The sequence below is a fragment of the Corvus cornix genome, chromosome 27 (assembly GCF_000738735.6).
Source record: "Corvus cornix cornix isolate S_Up_H32 chromosome 27, ASM73873v5, whole genome shotgun sequence".
NCBI classification, from domain to species: Eukaryota; Metazoa; Chordata; class Aves; order Passeriformes; family Corvidae; genus Corvus; species Corvus cornix.
In genome coordinates, this window is record NC_046355.1 from 3,102,435 (window position 1) to 3,118,350 (window position 15,916).

General features: G+C 61.8%; 1 protein-coding gene across 1 annotated transcript; it reads right to left on the reverse strand.

Moving 5' to 3' along the window:
• Positions 1-1,435: 1,435 nt before the first annotated feature.
• LOC104698508 (vasoactive intestinal polypeptide receptor 1-like) lies at positions 1,436-15,759 on the reverse strand. Its single transcript, XM_039565581.1, has 14 exons — positions 15,749-15,759; positions 11,939-12,110; positions 10,049-10,154; positions 7,156-7,263; positions 5,715-5,824; positions 5,433-5,530; positions 4,848-4,980; positions 4,099-4,252; positions 3,534-3,594; positions 3,174-3,240; positions 2,979-3,070; positions 2,655-2,784; positions 2,347-2,388; positions 1,436-2,163 (listed from the first exon to the last, which is right to left on the reverse strand). The coding sequence occupies exons 1-14, from the start codon at positions 15,757-15,759 to the stop codon at positions 2,071-2,073; spliced, it is 1,377 nt and encodes a 458-aa protein (XP_039421515.1). The 3' UTR covers positions 1,436-2,070.
• Between the last annotated feature and the right edge of the window lie 157 nt (positions 15,760-15,916).

A 15,916-nucleotide genomic window follows, 5' to 3' on the forward strand; every position in this document is an offset into this window, starting at 1 on the left:
GTCCCCAGACCACCGCTCTGGCCCCGCGGGGACCTCGTGGGTGATGGGGGTGCCGGGCTGTGGCACTGCCGGCCACGCTGGAGAAGGGATGCGGGAAAGCGACCCTGCTGTGCCCGGGCTCAGCCCTCCCAAACACAGCCTCAGGATCGGTTCCGTTGGGAAAAATCCCTAAGATCGTGAGGATCTTTGGAAGAAATTCCTTCCTGGGAGGGTGGGCAGGCCCTGGCACAGGGTGCCCAGAGCAGCTGGGGCTGCCCCTGGATCCCTGGCAGTGTCCCAGGCCAGGCTGGACATTGGGGCTGGGAGCAGCCTGGGACAGTGGGAGGTGTCCCTGCCCATGAGCTTTAAGGTCTTTTCCAACCCTTTAAGATCCCTTTCCATGACCTTTTGCAGATGAAGAGCCTTTGGAAAACCTTCCCTGCATTCTGAGGGTGATTCCCAGTCCCCTCCTGGACCCACACTGGGCTCCTGTCCTGCATGGAGGCCATGGGGTTCAGAGCCCAGCAAATCCCAGAGGGTCCTTTGGGGTCATTTATCACCCCGGAAGCCCCTTTGCAGCTGGAAATAGGTGCAAATCCAGAGTTTTTCAAAGTCCTATGGAAGCAGATGTTCCCAGTGAGCATCCCCCGGCCTGGCTCAACCTGCTGCTGCCCCATCCCTGCCAATCATGCCATCATCACTGATGATGGAGAGAGGTTCTGTTCACCTGAGGTCCCTTCCTGGCTACAGATGGGGATTTATTTGACAGCTCCTGAGCTCCTCCGGAGGGTTCCCGGTGGTTCAGGATGTGTTGGCTCTGGAGGGTTTTCTAATGGAACATCTCCCATCTCACCCCAAAGCAGCTCTGGGGCTCCATTCCCCTCTCAGTGCCCTCCCAGATGGGATCTCTGGAGATCCTGCAGTCTGGACAGGGGCCAGTGAGTGGGGTTTATTTAGGGAAGGACACGTGGCACCACGGAGAAATGACAGCCCAGGCAGAGTGAGAAGCGAGGCCGGGATCGGGTGGCTCCGGTCTCGGGAGCATGGGAGAGGCCAGGAAGTTTGGGAAAAGGGCATCTGGGGCCTCTCTCACTCCTGGAGGTGCCGTTTGCCAGGGCAGGAGCTCAGTCTGGGAGGACGAAGGATGTTCACAGTGAGGGAACAGGGCCAGGCTGGGGGGTGGTGGTGGCAGTGCTGGCCCAGAGGGGACAGGGTACCCCAGGACCTCTGGGACAGCTCGTGGGGCTCTTCCTCACCTTCCTCCTCCATCTCCTCCCTGTGAGCTTCACCAGGCAGGGCAAGAGCAGAGATTGCCTGGGAGCTACTTCCAGGCATTCCACCATGGGCAGGATTTCCATCCTGCAGCACCCCCAGTCCCAAATTCTCCGGGTTTGTGGAGCAAACCAACCCTCTGAAAAGTGAGGCGGGACTTGAGAATGAGATTTTATTGGCAAAACCCTTCCTATCCCTGGAAAATGAACCCCAGGGAAGCCAGGGGAGTCCCATTCCTCAAGGGCTGGGAGAGCTCTCATGGCAAGGGAACAGCTCCAGCTCAATCAGACACGGGAGGGAGGGACGCGGGGAGGAACTGAGGCCACTGGGGGCTCCTGTGGAGCTGTGGGGTTTTGCCTCTCTCCATATCCTTCCCCCATCCCCAGGGTGGCTCCTGGCTGTGTTTAGGACTCTTCCCAGCAGGGAAATGATTTTGTAAAGCAAGGAAGGGGGAAAATATCCATCAGTGAATCCCTTCAGTGTCGGGGCAGCTCATCTCCCTTCCAGTGCAAGCAAAACCCACCAGCTGTCCTTCGAAAAAGGGGTTTTGTGTCTCCTGCCCAGAAAAGTGGAGAACTTCCCTTCCCTTTGCCTGAAACTCTGCCCCGAAGCAAGGAGAGCTCCGGGTGGGTGAGATGCCACCACAGGGTGCCAGATCCACCAGCACTGAGCGGGCAGAGCCTGTCCCATGGCTGTTCTCACCACCCTCTGAGGGTGCCAGACCCAGAACTGCCAAAATCGGGGGGTTTGGGTCTTTCTGGGACCACAGCCATGGAGCTGCATCTCCAGCAGCTCCACTCTCCTGGAGTGCCGTGCCAGTCACGCTGTGAAGTCCTGGGTGGCCAGGTTGAAGACGTTGCTCTCCATGGACCTTTGCCACTTGCCCCAATTCCTCCTGATCTCAGCCCGGACCTGCACCAATGCCACGGGCCGTGCTGGCACCCAGGGACACCGGGCAGCACCCAGCCGAGGGGGCTGGGGGGGCGGGGGGGCAGGGGAAGTGTCCCTGTGCCCATGTGTGGCTTTGGGGCACCCTCGGCGTGTCCCTGTGCCCGCTGTGGTGCCCGGGGCTTGGGGGGGGACACACGCACTCACCTCCCCGTTGAGGAAACAGTAGAGCAGAGCCACCAGGAAGCCCTGGAGAGGACAGGAGGAGCAGTTTTCACCCAGAGGAAGGGGCCAGACCCCTCTGTGCTCGTCTCCCCCCTGCCTTTACCTCCTCCCACAGCTCCGACCCACCCCAGGGCAGAGGAAATCAGTGCCAGCTTCTCCAGGCCCAGCCCTTGTGCCCTGCCCCAGGGGTTGGGGGACACCCTCTCCCAAAAGGGGCCAAAGCCCCACGTCCCCGGGGCTCCTGCTGGGGTTTGGGGTGGGAGCATGGGGGCTTCCCCTGCCCACCTCACCTGGTAGGAGCCGAGCACCAGCTCAAAGTAGAGCCGGGCGTCCACGCCCACGTGCTCGGGGAAGAGCGCGAACACCACGTAGTGCACCCCGAAGAGGGGGATGAGGAGCAGCGTGGACTTGGTCAACCTCCTGTGGGGGGTGAGAGGGGTCTGGGTGCTCCTGCTGCCCCACCAGGCCTCCCCAAAATCTTGGTCTTAACCCCAAGTGGGTTCTGTGTGCAAGGCAGGCCTTGGAGGCTGCAAGATTGTCCTCTGTGCTCCTCCCAGGAGGGTCCCTCTGGCCTGGGAGCCCAGACCCCAGGTGGGCACAGCCCTGCCCCTTACAGGTACTGCTGCTTGTGGGTTTTGCTGAGGTCTGGGCACCGGATCTTCTGTGCCAACATCCTGGTGACATTGAGGAAGATGAGGAAGTTCACCTGGCCCGGGAAGCCACGTCTCAGGCTCTGCACAGCCCCTGGCTGGGCCCCCGGCCCTGTGGGACCCCGGCTCGGGGCTGGGACTCGCAGGGAACACACTCACAAATATGGCCAGGAGGATGGGAGCCTTGATCACCCACCAGTACGGGCTGGAGTAGTCATCCCAGCACCTACGGGACAGGAGAGGTGGCTCTGGCACCCACTGGGACCTGTGTGGCCCAGCTGTCCCTCTGCCACCTCTTTGGCCAGCCCCCTGCCCCCTTTGCACCCCTCTTGCCCCGGGACCCAGCAGAGAACAGAAATAACATTTCCATAAAGTGCTGGCCCCGTCCTCCCCTCCTGAGCCAAAGGTTCACCCCCAGGACTTGGACTGGGACACGTGGCCAAGGTGGCCTGGAGAGGGCTGAGGTGGCCTGGAGAGGGCTGAGGTGGCCTGGAGAGGGCCGAGGGCAGCTGCTCTTACCCGTGGTTGTCGTACTGGAGCCTGGTGATCACCCACACCCCGACTGTGACCATGGGGACACCTGCAAGGACAGGACAGAGGCAGGGATGGTCCCTCCAGTGCTCTGGGGGGTCCCTGTGCCACCCCTCTGTCCCCAGAAACGCGTGTCCAGGTCAGTTCTGGATGTGGCAGGAAGGTGACAACCTTCCCACCTTCTCCAGGAGAAGGAAATGGTGCCACTGATGGCGCTGTGTCTGTGTCACCTCCCGGCCACCCTCCTGCCCCCGTGTGCTCTCACACCCACCCAGCGCCTGGCATGGGTGTTCCCAGCCCCGGCTGGGTGTGGGATGAAGGGAGGACCTGTCCTGGATCAGGCCACGCTTCCCCAGCAGCTCCAGGGGCTGGCAGGAGTGGGTGGGTGCCCCCCAAGGCCAGCCAGGGACATGCTGGCGTGGGGCCGTGCTGGGAGCAGCCCATGGGACCTCAGGCTGGCGACTTCTGGCCAGGTGGGTCTCGGATCTGGCCATTCCCAGGTGGTTCCTGCCCGTGGATGTGCCGGGGGTGTCCGGGGTGTCCCCACGCTCACCCCAGCCGACGAGGACGTAGCCCCAGGTGTAGCTCCTGTCGCAGGTGAAGGTGAGCAGCAGCAGCGTCTGCAGGTACAGCCCCTCCACCAGCAGCCAGTAGAAGTTGGCCAGCACTGAGTACTGGAAGAAGGCGATGGCTGCTTTGCAGGTCACCTGCCAGGGGAGGAGGGGAACGCTCAGGGTGCACAGAGCCTGTGCTGGGACACAGGGGGTGTCACCCTCCCCATGCCCCTCCTGAGGACACCTGTGATGACCTTTCAGTGATGACCCTTCAGTACAGCCCCAGGGACTCTGCCCCAGTCCCTCACACCATCTGCACCAGGTTCTGCTCTGCCTGTGCCCCACGGGCAGGTGACCACGGGCTGGTTTTGTGGGACCTTTAAGAACCCCGTGGTTGTGTCCGTGGTGCTCTCGGTGTCGTATCCTCACTCAGGGGTTCCTGTTTTGATTGAAAACCCCAAATCTGAGCAGTACCTGGTGCTGCTGGGGTTGTGCTGAGCTTTGGCCCCACTGGGGACACCACTGGGGACACTCAGCCTGAGGCCAGGGGCAGCTTTGGGGACAGAACCTGTTCCCTGCGCAGACAGAAATGCAGAAATGCTGAACCTCCCCACGGCAGGATTTCCTCCACCTCAGAGCCTCTCTCTCTCCTCTTCCATATAAAATCCACCCCGAGCCCCACCAACCCCTTCCCACGAGCTCCTGCTGCTCTCCCTGCCCCGTTCCCAGGCTGTGGTTTGGGATTTACCGTGGACATCGTGCAGTGGTCGATGGACTCATCCGAGAAGAGGACGCCGTCCTTGATGAACACGGCGGTGGCCCGCAGGATAAAGGAGGTGAAGAAGTGGATGTGGATGGAATTCCTGGTGCAGTGCAGTTTCCTGCAGGAGGGAGGGATAGGCTGTGCCCGAGCAGGAGCAGAGACGGTGCTTTGGTGTCTCCTTCCCTGGCTGGAGCCCAGCCCAGGGGTCACTGCTGGTGATGGTCACAAAGCCCTGGAGAAGTTTTCCTGCTCTAAAACCAGGAAGGACGGGGCTGTGCTGTGCTTGGGGCTGCTCAGGGACAAGGGGAACATCCCAGAAACCTCTGGAGAGCCCAAATCTGCAGCACAGGGAGATCTGCAAACCCAGAACTCGACAGGGCCACCCGAGGGTTTGGTCTGCGCCACCAGAGAAGGACAACGCTGCCGTTCCTCTCCTGCCTTCCCGGTGGTCCTGTCGGCAGGGACGGATCCTGGCTGCTCCGGGAGGGGACAGGCCGAGGGCAGCCACCCCTGTGGGGATTTATCCCGTGTCCCTCCAGCCCCTGGAGCTGGAGCAGCTCCCAGCCCTACCCGAAGCAGGAGAAGATGCCGATGGCCAGGAGCAGCGCTGCCAGCGACGTGGAGTAGCCGCAGGTGTAGAGCACCTTCATGGTGACAAAGTGGCCTCTCTGGAAGGGACAGCACCAGCGGAGTGAGGGGACACCGACTGGGAAGGGCTGGTGTGGCACAAGCAGGGAGGTGACAGCCCTTGCCCCCCAAGGATGAGGCCAAATGGGATAACCCTGGGAGCATCTCTGTGTGGGGAAGGGGAACGTGGGGACAGCTCCCTGCAGCCCCAGGGGTCCCACGTGCCGTGGCCTCGGTGTCGTTGTTGCTGCCGAGGGTCTCCAGCCGGCAGGCGCTGTGGTAGGGGGGGCTGGGGAGGCTCCATCCCCACTCGGTGCAGTTCCTCTGGATCAGCCCTGCAGGACAGGGAGGGACCTCAGGGGAGCCGAGGGTGTCACCTCTGGTGGCATCCCCAAAGTGCCCGGCCTGGGACAGACTGGGACAGCAGCGTGGAACCCGAGTGGCCCGGCTGGCCCACCCCCACTGGATCCCATCACTCCCTCCTGGGTCCCATCACTGCCCCGTCCTTCCCAGATCCCATTGCTCCTCCTGGCTCCCATCACTGCCCCATCCTTCCCAGATCCCATTGCTCCTCCTGGATCCCATCACTGCCCCGTCCTTCCCAGATCCCATTGCTCCTCCTGGCTCCCATCACTGCCCCGTCCTTCCCAGATCCCATTGCTCCTCCTGGCTCCCATCACTGCCCCGTCCTTCCCAGATCCCATTGCTCCTCCTGGATCCCATCACTGCCCCGTCCTTCCCAGATCCCATTGCTCCTCCTGGCTCCCATCACTGCCCCGTCCTTCCCAGATCCCATTGCTCCTCCTGGCTCCCATCACTGCCCCGTCCTTCCCAGATCACATTGCTCCTCCTGGATCCCATCACTGCCCCGTCCTTCCCAGATCCCATTGCTCCTCCTGCATCCCACTGCTGCCCCATCCCTCCCAGACCCCATCACTCCCTCCTGGGTCCCATCACTGCCCGATCCATCCAGATCCCATCTCTACCCCATCCCTCCTGGATCCCATCACCCCCTCTGGCCCCGTGCCTGGAGCTGACAGGAAAACTTCGGGCAGGGTGTGAAAACAAGCACAGATCCCTGCAGTAGGAGGGAATTGGGAACTGAGGCTATAAAATTGCTCATTCATCCTGTGAGGGCCCCATCGAGCCTCTCCCGAGCTGTTCCTACCCCAAAGCAAACATTTTCCAACATTTTCCAAATTACAGGAGTAATTTCTTTCTCCGAGGAAGCGCTCGGAGACTGCGGCAGCGCTCGGGTGCTCTGGGTGGGGTCTCCACCAAGAGGGGTGGAGGCAGCTCAGGAGCCCTGGGATGGTGCGTGGGACAGGAGGGCACCAAGCAGCAAGGGAACCGTCCTGGCGTCACCGGGATGGAGGGTGAGGTCCTCCCACAGAGTGATCAAAGGATTTGCGGACTGTCCCGGTGTCACCAGGATGGAGGGTGAGGTCCCCGCGGGCTCCACCCACACAGGGATGGAAGGATTTGGGATCTGCTGCGGCAGCTCCCTGGTTCTCTGCTTTTCCCAGCCCCTGCCTGGACTGCAGTTTGCTCCAAGGACATTTATTCTGGAGGGGCAGGAGCTGCGGGGTCAGGGCTGGGGTGGCACAGGGGTCCCAGGCAGAGTGGGTGGGTCCCGCGGGAGGAGCGATCCCGGCTGGATTCAGACCTTTGGAATTCTTGAAGACGTGCAGGATGTCAGGACAGGCCACAGCTCGGGACTGGCCGAGGGGCAGGGCGGGCCAGCAGCTCACCCCGTCCCACTCCGTCGGGCAGCCTGGGGGGGAGGGAGGGGACAGCTGGTGACACCGGGAGGGGACGTGCGGGTGACCCCGCAGCCCCGGCCCGCGCGGCTGCAACCGGACCATCCCCCGATCCGGGGCCGGCCGAGCCCCGCGGGAACCGGGACCATCCCGGCTCCGGCCCCGGGAACCTCCTCCCCGCCGCTGGGACCCCCTCTTAGCCCCGGACCCGGCGTTTCCCGGGGCTTGCGGTCCGACCGAGCTCCCGTGGGAATACCCCGGGTATGGGCTGGGCTGGATTTGCCCGTGGCTCCTAAAATAACGCAGATTTATGCTGGGTTTTTGCACCTGGAGGCTCAGCTCAGCTCGGGACGCGTCCCCACGGACAGGAGAGAGCCGTGCAAGGCTCTCTGTGAGTGATCAGCTTAAGCAGCTTTTGCTTCCCTCTCCAGCACCGATTTCCTGTTTAAATCACTCTCCAGTTTTCTTGGGAATGAGCACGGCCAGGCAGACTCGGGGCCTGGATGAATCTGTGACAAGGACATCCCATCCCAGGCCAGCTCCTGTCCCAGCACAGCTCTGGACCTGGCAGATCCACATTATCCACCCGGAGCTCACCCATTCCCAGCCACGGAATGTGGAACTGGACAAGGCCCCTGAGTTTCCTCTGATTTCAGCCTGGGGGTGTCAGTCCAGGCAGGGAGGGATTTGCATCCACGGTGCCAAGGTGGGGATTAATTTTTGCCCTGGAGAATCAGGGAAGTGAGCAGAGATTGGGATCATCACTGAGAGCGGTCACTTCTTTTCTTGGGGTTGTGGAATCAGGGAATCCTGGAATGGGTTGGGTCAGAGGGACTCAAAGCCCACCCAGTGCCACCCCTGCCCTGGCAGGGACACCTCCCACTGTCCCAGGCTGCTCCCAGCCCCAATGTCCAGCCTGGCCTGGGACACTGCCAGGGATCCAGGGGCAGCCCCAGCTGCTCTGGGCACCCTGTGCCAGGGCCTGCCCACCCTCCCAGGGAACAATTCCTGCCCAATATCCCATCCAGCCCTGCCCTCTGGCACTGGGATCCATTCCCTGTGTCCTGTCCCTCCATGCCTTGTCCCCAGTCCCTCTCCAGCTCTCCTGGAGCCCCTTTAGGCCCTGGAGGGGACTCTGAGCTCTCCCTGGAGCTTCTCCTCTCCAGGTGGACACCCCCAGCTCTCCCAGCCTGGCTCCAGAGGAGCCTTTGGAGCATCTCCAGAGCCTCCTCTGGAATTTGTAGCCCCCACAGCCCAGAGGATGCCATGGAAAAGGTGCAGGGAATGGCAGAGCTCTGCCATGAGGAAAGGCTGGGAGAGCTGGGGGTGCTCACCTGGAGAAGGGAAAGCTCCAGGGAGAGCTCAGAGCCCCTTGCAGGGCCTAAAGGGGCTCCAGGAGAGCTGGAGAGGGACTGGGGACAAGGCATGGAGGGACAGGACACAGGGAATGGATCCCAGTGCCAGAGGGCAGGGATGGGTGGGACATTGGGAAGGAATAAGGAGATCCTAGAGCCCTCCTCCCACCCTGTCCATGGGATCTGAGCCCATCCTCGGGTCACACTCCCCACGCTGGCACAGGCAGGGAAAGGGGTGGATGCAGCTCGGGTGGGCAGGGGGGCAGCAGGAAGCCGAGGATTGAATCCAGATTTTAATTCTGCATTCCTGCTTCTCGGATATTTTCCTGCAGTGAGATTCCTTCCCCTTGGCTGGCACAATCCGGGCTGCAGAACGGACCTTTTCCAATCACTTTGGCTTTTCCCTGCTAAGCTGAAGGATGAATGACATCTCTGCAGAGTTACTTCAGCAATTACGCACCTTCTTCTGCATTTATTGCTTAATTTTTCCATTGCTGTGAGATGAAGCCCCTGGAATGACGCATTCCTTATTCTCCAGGTGACAATTTTTGCCCGGGATTTTTGGGCCATTCTGCTTTTGGATGGAAATTGAGACACAATTGAAGAAAGGATGTCCAAAAGCAGCACTTGAAAATTGGGTTTTCAGTGGGTGAATTGGTGAATTGAAAACCCCAGACATGGGAAAATGGAGTTGCTCAGAAAATGTTCGGCAGTAAAATTTCCTGAATTAGGAAGGGGAGCAGGTGTGGGATGGTGACACCATGGAGTGACCCTGGTGCTGGTGGCCACAGCCCTGGCATGTGGGGGTGGAGGGGGCTCCAGCACTGCCATATTCCATGAATCCCTCCCTGTGCGGGTGAGAAACCTCAGAGCCCCTTGCAGGGCCTAAAGGGGCTCCAGGAGAGCTGGAGAGGGACTGGGGACAGGGGATGGAGGGAGAGGACACAGGGAATGGATCCCAGTGCCAGAGGGCAGGGCTGGATGGGATATTGGGAAGGAATTGTTCCCTGGGAGGGTGGGGAGGCCCTGGCACAGGGTGCCCAGAGCAGCTGGGGCTGCCCCTGGATCCCTGGCAGTGCCCAGGCCAGGCTGGACATTGGGGCTGGGAGCAGCCTGGGACAGTGGGAGGTGTCCCTGCCATGGCAGGGGTGGGGCTGGAGGGGCTTTGAGGTCCCTCCCAACCCAAACCATTCCCTGATTCCCTGAATCCACCAGGACTGAGTCCCTGCTGCTCAATCCCCCCTATCCCATTCCAGCAGCATTTCTGGGGCTCTCCAGGAATTCTCCTTGACCTTTGCCTTGGTGCTGCTCTCCGTTTTCCTGGAAATCCCTGCTTTTCCTCATCCATTCGTGCTCTGCAATCCCCTGCCATGGATCACCCTCCAGGGACCCCTCAGGAATTCCTCCCTGCTCCCGAGGGAGCTGATCCCAGGCTCAGCCTCACCTTCCTGCCCAGGGGTTTGGCTCTCGCTCTGGATCCTCTCCAGACATTCCGCTTCTCGCTTCTGGAAGTGGAGGACGACGGAGCAGTCGGGATGAGTCCCTCGCACCTTGGGAGAGGGGGAAAGGGCAGCCAGGACAATCATGGAGCTGTGGGATGGGTTGGGTTGGAAGGGACCCCAAATCCCATCCCATTCCATCCCCCCGCCATGGGCACCGGCACCTCCCGCTATCCCAGTGGGATGTGGGCATGGCAAACCCCGCATTCCCAGTTCTGGTGATGGGAACACCAGGGAGAACGTCCGGATCCCAAAAATGTGAGAGCTGTGGTGGCTCAGTGTGCAGGGATTGGATTGTCTGGGAATCGCCACTTTGGGATTTGCCTCCTCGGCTCCCAGCTGGAGAATGGGAGACTGAGGCTGAACTGAGAGCAGGCCAGGAATTCTGAGTGCCAATTCCTGAGGATCTGAGCCTATTCCCGAGCCTATTCCCACCCGTGTCCATTCCCAAGCATCCCTGCCCAGGGCGATGCAGTGGGGGCTGCACCATCCAGATTCAGGATGTCTGGGCCAGGGATTTGGGGCCCAGACCTGGGACTGGGGTGCCAATTGTTTTAGGTGAGGGGGCAGAGATGTAAAAGCTGGAGAAACAGAGGGATGAGGGTGGATCCGTGAACTTCCCAAGGGAGAGGAGTGTGGAACATGGAGCATCCCTTGGCTGAGCCCTGCCCTGCCCTGTCCTGGCTCTGCAGCCACTCCTTAGGGTCCCTTCACCTCCCCCAGGAGATTTTGTTTCCTTTTCCTGCTGAACACAAGATTCCAAGGGAATTTCCAGCCTGGAAAAGGCATTTTGGGGATGGCTCCGGGCACAGCACCAGGAAGGCCCAGGAATTCCTGCCAGTGATGGAGGACCTGGATGGGGCAGAGGGGTCTCAGCCCCTTTTGGCTGCAGAGCTGCTGGGTTTGACTTGCTGTTTATGGCAGCAGGGCCTGGATACTGGAGCAGGAGCAGGGAATGTGCAGGGCTCCTTCCGAGCTCCCTGCAGGGCAGGGAGTTCCTGCTGTGCCTCAGTTTCCCCCCAGAAGGGGCCTGATGCCATCGGTCTCCTCTAAAACCCTCCAAGCCTCCAGTGCTCCCACAGCCCAGCCTTTTCCTTTTCCTTTTCCTTTTCCTTTTCCTTTTCCTTTTCCTTTTCCTTTTCCTTTTCCTTTTCCTTTTCCTTTTTCCCTTTTCCCTTTTCCCTTTTCCCTTTTCCCTTTTCCCTTTTCCCTTCCCTTTCCCCCCTTCCCCTGGAGCAGCCTGGGTTCAGGGGTGTTTCCCTCACTCTGGCAGCACACCCACCCCCATGTCCCCCCCATTCCCGCAGGGATTTGGTGCCAGCCGTTCCCACGGCTCTGTCCCAGGATGGGGAACACCCACGGCTGTCCCTGTGCCCTGCATCCCCTGCCACCCCAATCCTTGTGCCTGTGGATGCTCCCCAGGGAGTTTGGGCTCCTCCGAGGGGTGCAGGACCTGGGAGTGGTGTGGGATGGAGGATCCGTTCCCACGGGATCACCCCTGGGATCTGAACCCCTGGGACCTCTGCCCTGAGCGCTGCCCGGTCCTGCGGGGTCCCAGCACCACCCTTGGCACCTCATTGTCCCCAGGAGCTGTGGGAAAGTGCCCAGGGGGGGCTCGGGGCGTCCCCCGGGTCGGGAGCACAACAGATGGAGATGGGATGGGATGGGATGGGATGGGATGGGATGGGATGGGATGAAGGTGATGGAGATGGGATGGGATGGGATGGGCAGCTCCCACCCTGGGCAGGAGGACCCGTCACCGCTCCCGGGCCCTGGGGTGGCTGGCACTGGCGGTCCCCCCGCCCTGTCCCCGCGTTCTCCCCAGGGCCACTCACCTGCAGCGTGGGGAGGAGCAGCAGGAGCAGCAGCGAGCGGGGCCGGGGGGCTGCCAGGGACCCGCCATGGCTGCACCCAGAGCGGTCCCGGCTGTGTCCCCGAGGGGTTGGGGACAGCCCGGCTCCTCCTGCGTGACCCGGGGGTGCCCCAGCACCTTCCTCCCCTCTCCCCCTTCCCTCCCCAGCCCTTCCCCGTGGCCCTCAGGACCCTTCCCTGCCGCGGCTCTCGGTGCCGCCCGGGTGTGGCTGTCCCCTGCCGCTGTCCCCCCCTGCCGGGGCTGTCCGCGAGCCGGGATGTCACCGCTCCGGGATTTGGGATCTGGGATCTGGAGCTCCTCCCTCCGCTCCCCTCCCCACGCCGGGGTTGGATGGAGCAGCTCGGGAGGGACCCCCAGGCTGGTCCTGCCCCCCAGGCTGGTCCTGCCCCCCAGGCTGGCACTGCCCCCCAGGCTGGCTCTGCCCCCCGCACCCACCGGCGACACGGGACCCGCGGCTGGGCCCCGGGGCACGCACAGCAGGGACACCGAGCCCTTCCCGGCTCCCTGGGTGCGGCCGGGCTGGAAAAGCGCTGGAGAAAGGCTGTGGGAAGTGGGGGCGCAGCCGGGATGGGGTGAGGGGTGCCAAGGGTCACATCCGTGCCCAGGCGGGGACAGGGACGCTCCTTCCAGCCCTGCCCAGCGCGGCTCTGCTGGCCCCAGGGTGACCGGCAGCGCTGCGTCCCTGTCGCAGCCCTGTCCCCGTGCCCACCCTGCCTCTCCTCCGGGGACACCTCCGAACCCCCCCCCAAAACTCCCCCTTGCCCAGAAAGTCCTGGGATGGGCTCTGGGGGTGTGACAGCCCCACCCGCTCCGCAAAACGACCCCAACTCTGCCCAGCTCTGGGTTTGGGGTCATGATTTTGGGGTTTTGGTGGGTGCCGGGTGCGGTCGGTGCCAGAGCAGAGCAGGGTTTGGGGGACCCCAGGAACAACCTGGGATGGACACAGAGCAGGGAACACCGGGAGCGGTGTTCCTGAATGTCCCCCAGGGATGGGGCTGCCCTTGGATCAGAGCCTCGAGCATCACCTGGGCTCTTCTTACAGAAAAAAATAAAAATATATCTCTGTAAATATAGAAATTTCTATGAAATCCATATAGATATGCGCTGCGGATATGTAAAATCAATGTATTTCTAGAATTCTCCCTGAGGGAGAGCCCCAGCCCCCCAAGCAAGGGGAGTCCTGGCTCAAACGTCACCGTTTTAATGATTTTAATAACGGGACTCCCAATTTTGGGGACATTTTGGGGGTCCCAACCCATATTTTGGGGACATCTCTAGGGGTCCCATACCCAATTTTGGGGACACTTTGGGGGTCCCAACCCACTTTCTGGAGGAGTCTCTGGGGGTCCCGTCCCCAACACTGGGGAGAATTTAGAGGTCCCATTCCCAGTCTTGGGGACACTTTGGGGTTCCCACTCCCATTTTTGGGGAAAGTTTGGGGGGGGGTCTCTGGGATTCCCACCCAAACTTTAGGGGAGACTTTAGGGGTCCCATCCCCAGTTTTGGGGAGATTTTTGGGGGTTTCTTGGAGATCCATTCCCAATATTATTGGAGAAGTTTGGGGGATCCCATCTCCAGTTTTGGGGGGGACTTCTGGGAGTCCAATCCCCAGTTCAGGGGAGACTTTGAGTGTCCCATCCCCAATTTTGAGGAGAGCTTAGGGGTCCCATTCCCAACTTCGGGGGAGTCTCTGGGGGTCCCATTCTCAGTTTTGGGGAGGGTCTCCTTGAGAATTTCTCTGTAAATGGGATCACCCTAAAAGCCGCGGGTGGGAGAAGCGGGCCCGCGGGAATTCCGAGCCCTCGCTTGCCGCAGTGAGGAGGCAAAGGCTGAGCCCGGGGTTAGGCTGACACCAAAGCTGCCGCGGCCGGGCCGGGCTCATTAACATCTCAAATGGAACCACCCTAATTAACCATCTAATTGTCCAGCAGCCCATAAGCACTTGGGACGGAGCCTAAAGCCCGAATTAAACCCGAATTAAAGCGTCCCTGCTGCAAGAACCCCGTGCCCTCCACCGGCACGGCCCCGCGGGGGCTGCTTCGGGGTGGGGGTGACCTCCAGGTACCCCCGGTGTCCCCACAAGGCCAATTTGGGCTGCGGGGTTTGTCCCCAGCTTGGGAGGTGGCCGGGCTGGTGGCAACGCCAGAGGAAATCGGGACAGCCTCGCTGCGGGGTGGGAACCCCTCTCCCCTTTCCCAGGAGGATGGAGAGCCCTGGGGTCCTTCGGGTGATTCCCAACCCTCACATTCCCGAGCTGCTCCCGATCTTCCCGCAGCGAGGAGGAGCTGGGACAGGCGCTGCTGGCCTGACCCCCTTCCCGCTGGGGCGACCTGCCCAGCCCTGCTGGCCTCGGCTCATTGTCCCCTTTGGCAGGAGCCAGGGGGAAAGAAATGAGGAGCTCTGGGCTCCCACCGGGCGGTCCCGTATGGGGTGGCTGTGTCCCTCCATGCGACAGTGACAGGGACAGCGGTGACCGGCGGAGGGGACAGGACAGGACAGGACAGGACAGGAGGATTTGCCCCGGGCTGCCGTGTGGCAGCACGGCCCCTGTGTGCCGATTGTGTCTCTGCCGGGTCCCCAGGGAATGTCCCCAGGGGCTGCCCCGCGGGCGTTCCCACCCGTCCCGCCGGGAGCTGGGGGTGACTCGGCGTTCCCAAAGCAGAGGAAGGCACTGACAGGAATCTTCCTGCTCAGTGAGGGAGGGCTGGGATCACCGACTGTGCTGTGACAGCCCAGTGGGGTCCGCGCCCCGCTCCGGCTGCCCCTGCCTGGATTTTGGGCTCCGTGCGAGGAAACAAGTCTGGGAAGGGAAATTCGGAGGAAGAGGAGCCCTCGATGGCTGGGTGACAGCTTGGGGACGATGAAGATCAAAGCACGGGCAGCGTGAGAGCTCCTGGAAAGGGGATTTTTGTAGTTCTCGTTCAAAATGAGGAGCTTAAACCCGTTCACGGTCCCGGACACACGGAGCGTCCCCGGAGGCGTGTCCTGGGTGCCACAGCGGGATGGGGACAGCCCGGGGACCGCAGCTCCCACACTGCCGCCCGTGGCCGGGGTTTGTCCCCGTGCGCAGTGACAAACTGGTCTGGGACTGGTCTGGGACTGGTCTGGGACTGGTTTGGGACTGGTCTGGGACTGTTTTTGCAGCTCCTGGGAGGCAGCAGGGGCTGGGGGGATGTGTTGCCTCAGCGGTGCTTTCCTCACCTTCGCCGGCTCTTGGGCGTGGCTGCTGATCCTGCCGGGGTTTCCTCACTTTGGGAATCTCTCTGGCTCCGGGTGGTTTCTCGGGAAGGGAAGTCCACAAGGGATGTGCTGTCACCTCCAGGGCAGCTCTGGGTGTCACTGCCGCCGTGTCAGAGCACGGCTCATCCCGGCTCCATTCCTCACCCTCCCGGTGCTCCCGGTGCTCCCGGTCGGACCGGCCACCGTGCCCTGCCTGCCTCTGCTCTCTTACTTTGCCAAAGTTTGTTGATGCCCTGCAGAGAGGGGCTGGATCCGGCTGATCCCATTCCAGCAGCTGGAGCAGCACCCACACGGCCCAAGGGGTGGCAGAGGGTCCTTGTCCCTCCTGGTCCCCGGGGACTGACCCCGTTCCAAGGCCTTGGTCCTGAAAAACAAAATTCGTGGTGGGAGCCACCCGGTGCCTGAGCAGGGCCGGAGCTGAGATCCCGGCCCTGGGGTGGCTGCAGGGGAAGACTTGGAGGCTTTCCAGAAGAGGAAATCCCAGAGCTGCTGTGAGAGAGGGGTTCCAGAGCTTCCAAAGGGAGCAAATCACCTGCTGGGCATCCTCGGGGTGTCCTTGGCACACGGCTCATCCTGGGATTGGGTGGCTCTTCCAGGGGACAGCTGGAATCCTCTGATCCCCGCTGGGCTTTCCCAGATCTCGCCTGGGTTTTCCCAGTGGATGTTTCATGTGTCCCACCAGTCGCTCCGAGGTGGGAAC

Bases quoted from the DNA above. Each gene is read 5' to 3' on its own strand.
- LOC104698508 (XM_039565581.1), bottom strand. The intron at 10,155-11,938 runs GTGAGTGGCCCT...CCCTCTCCCAAG, and splicing joins TGCTCCTCCCCACGCTGCAG to GTGCGAGGGACTCATCCCGA. The intron at 3,595-4,098 runs GTGAGCGTGGGG...CTGTCCTTGCAG, and splicing joins CTACGTCCTCGTCGGCTGGG to GTGTCCCCATGGTCACAGTC.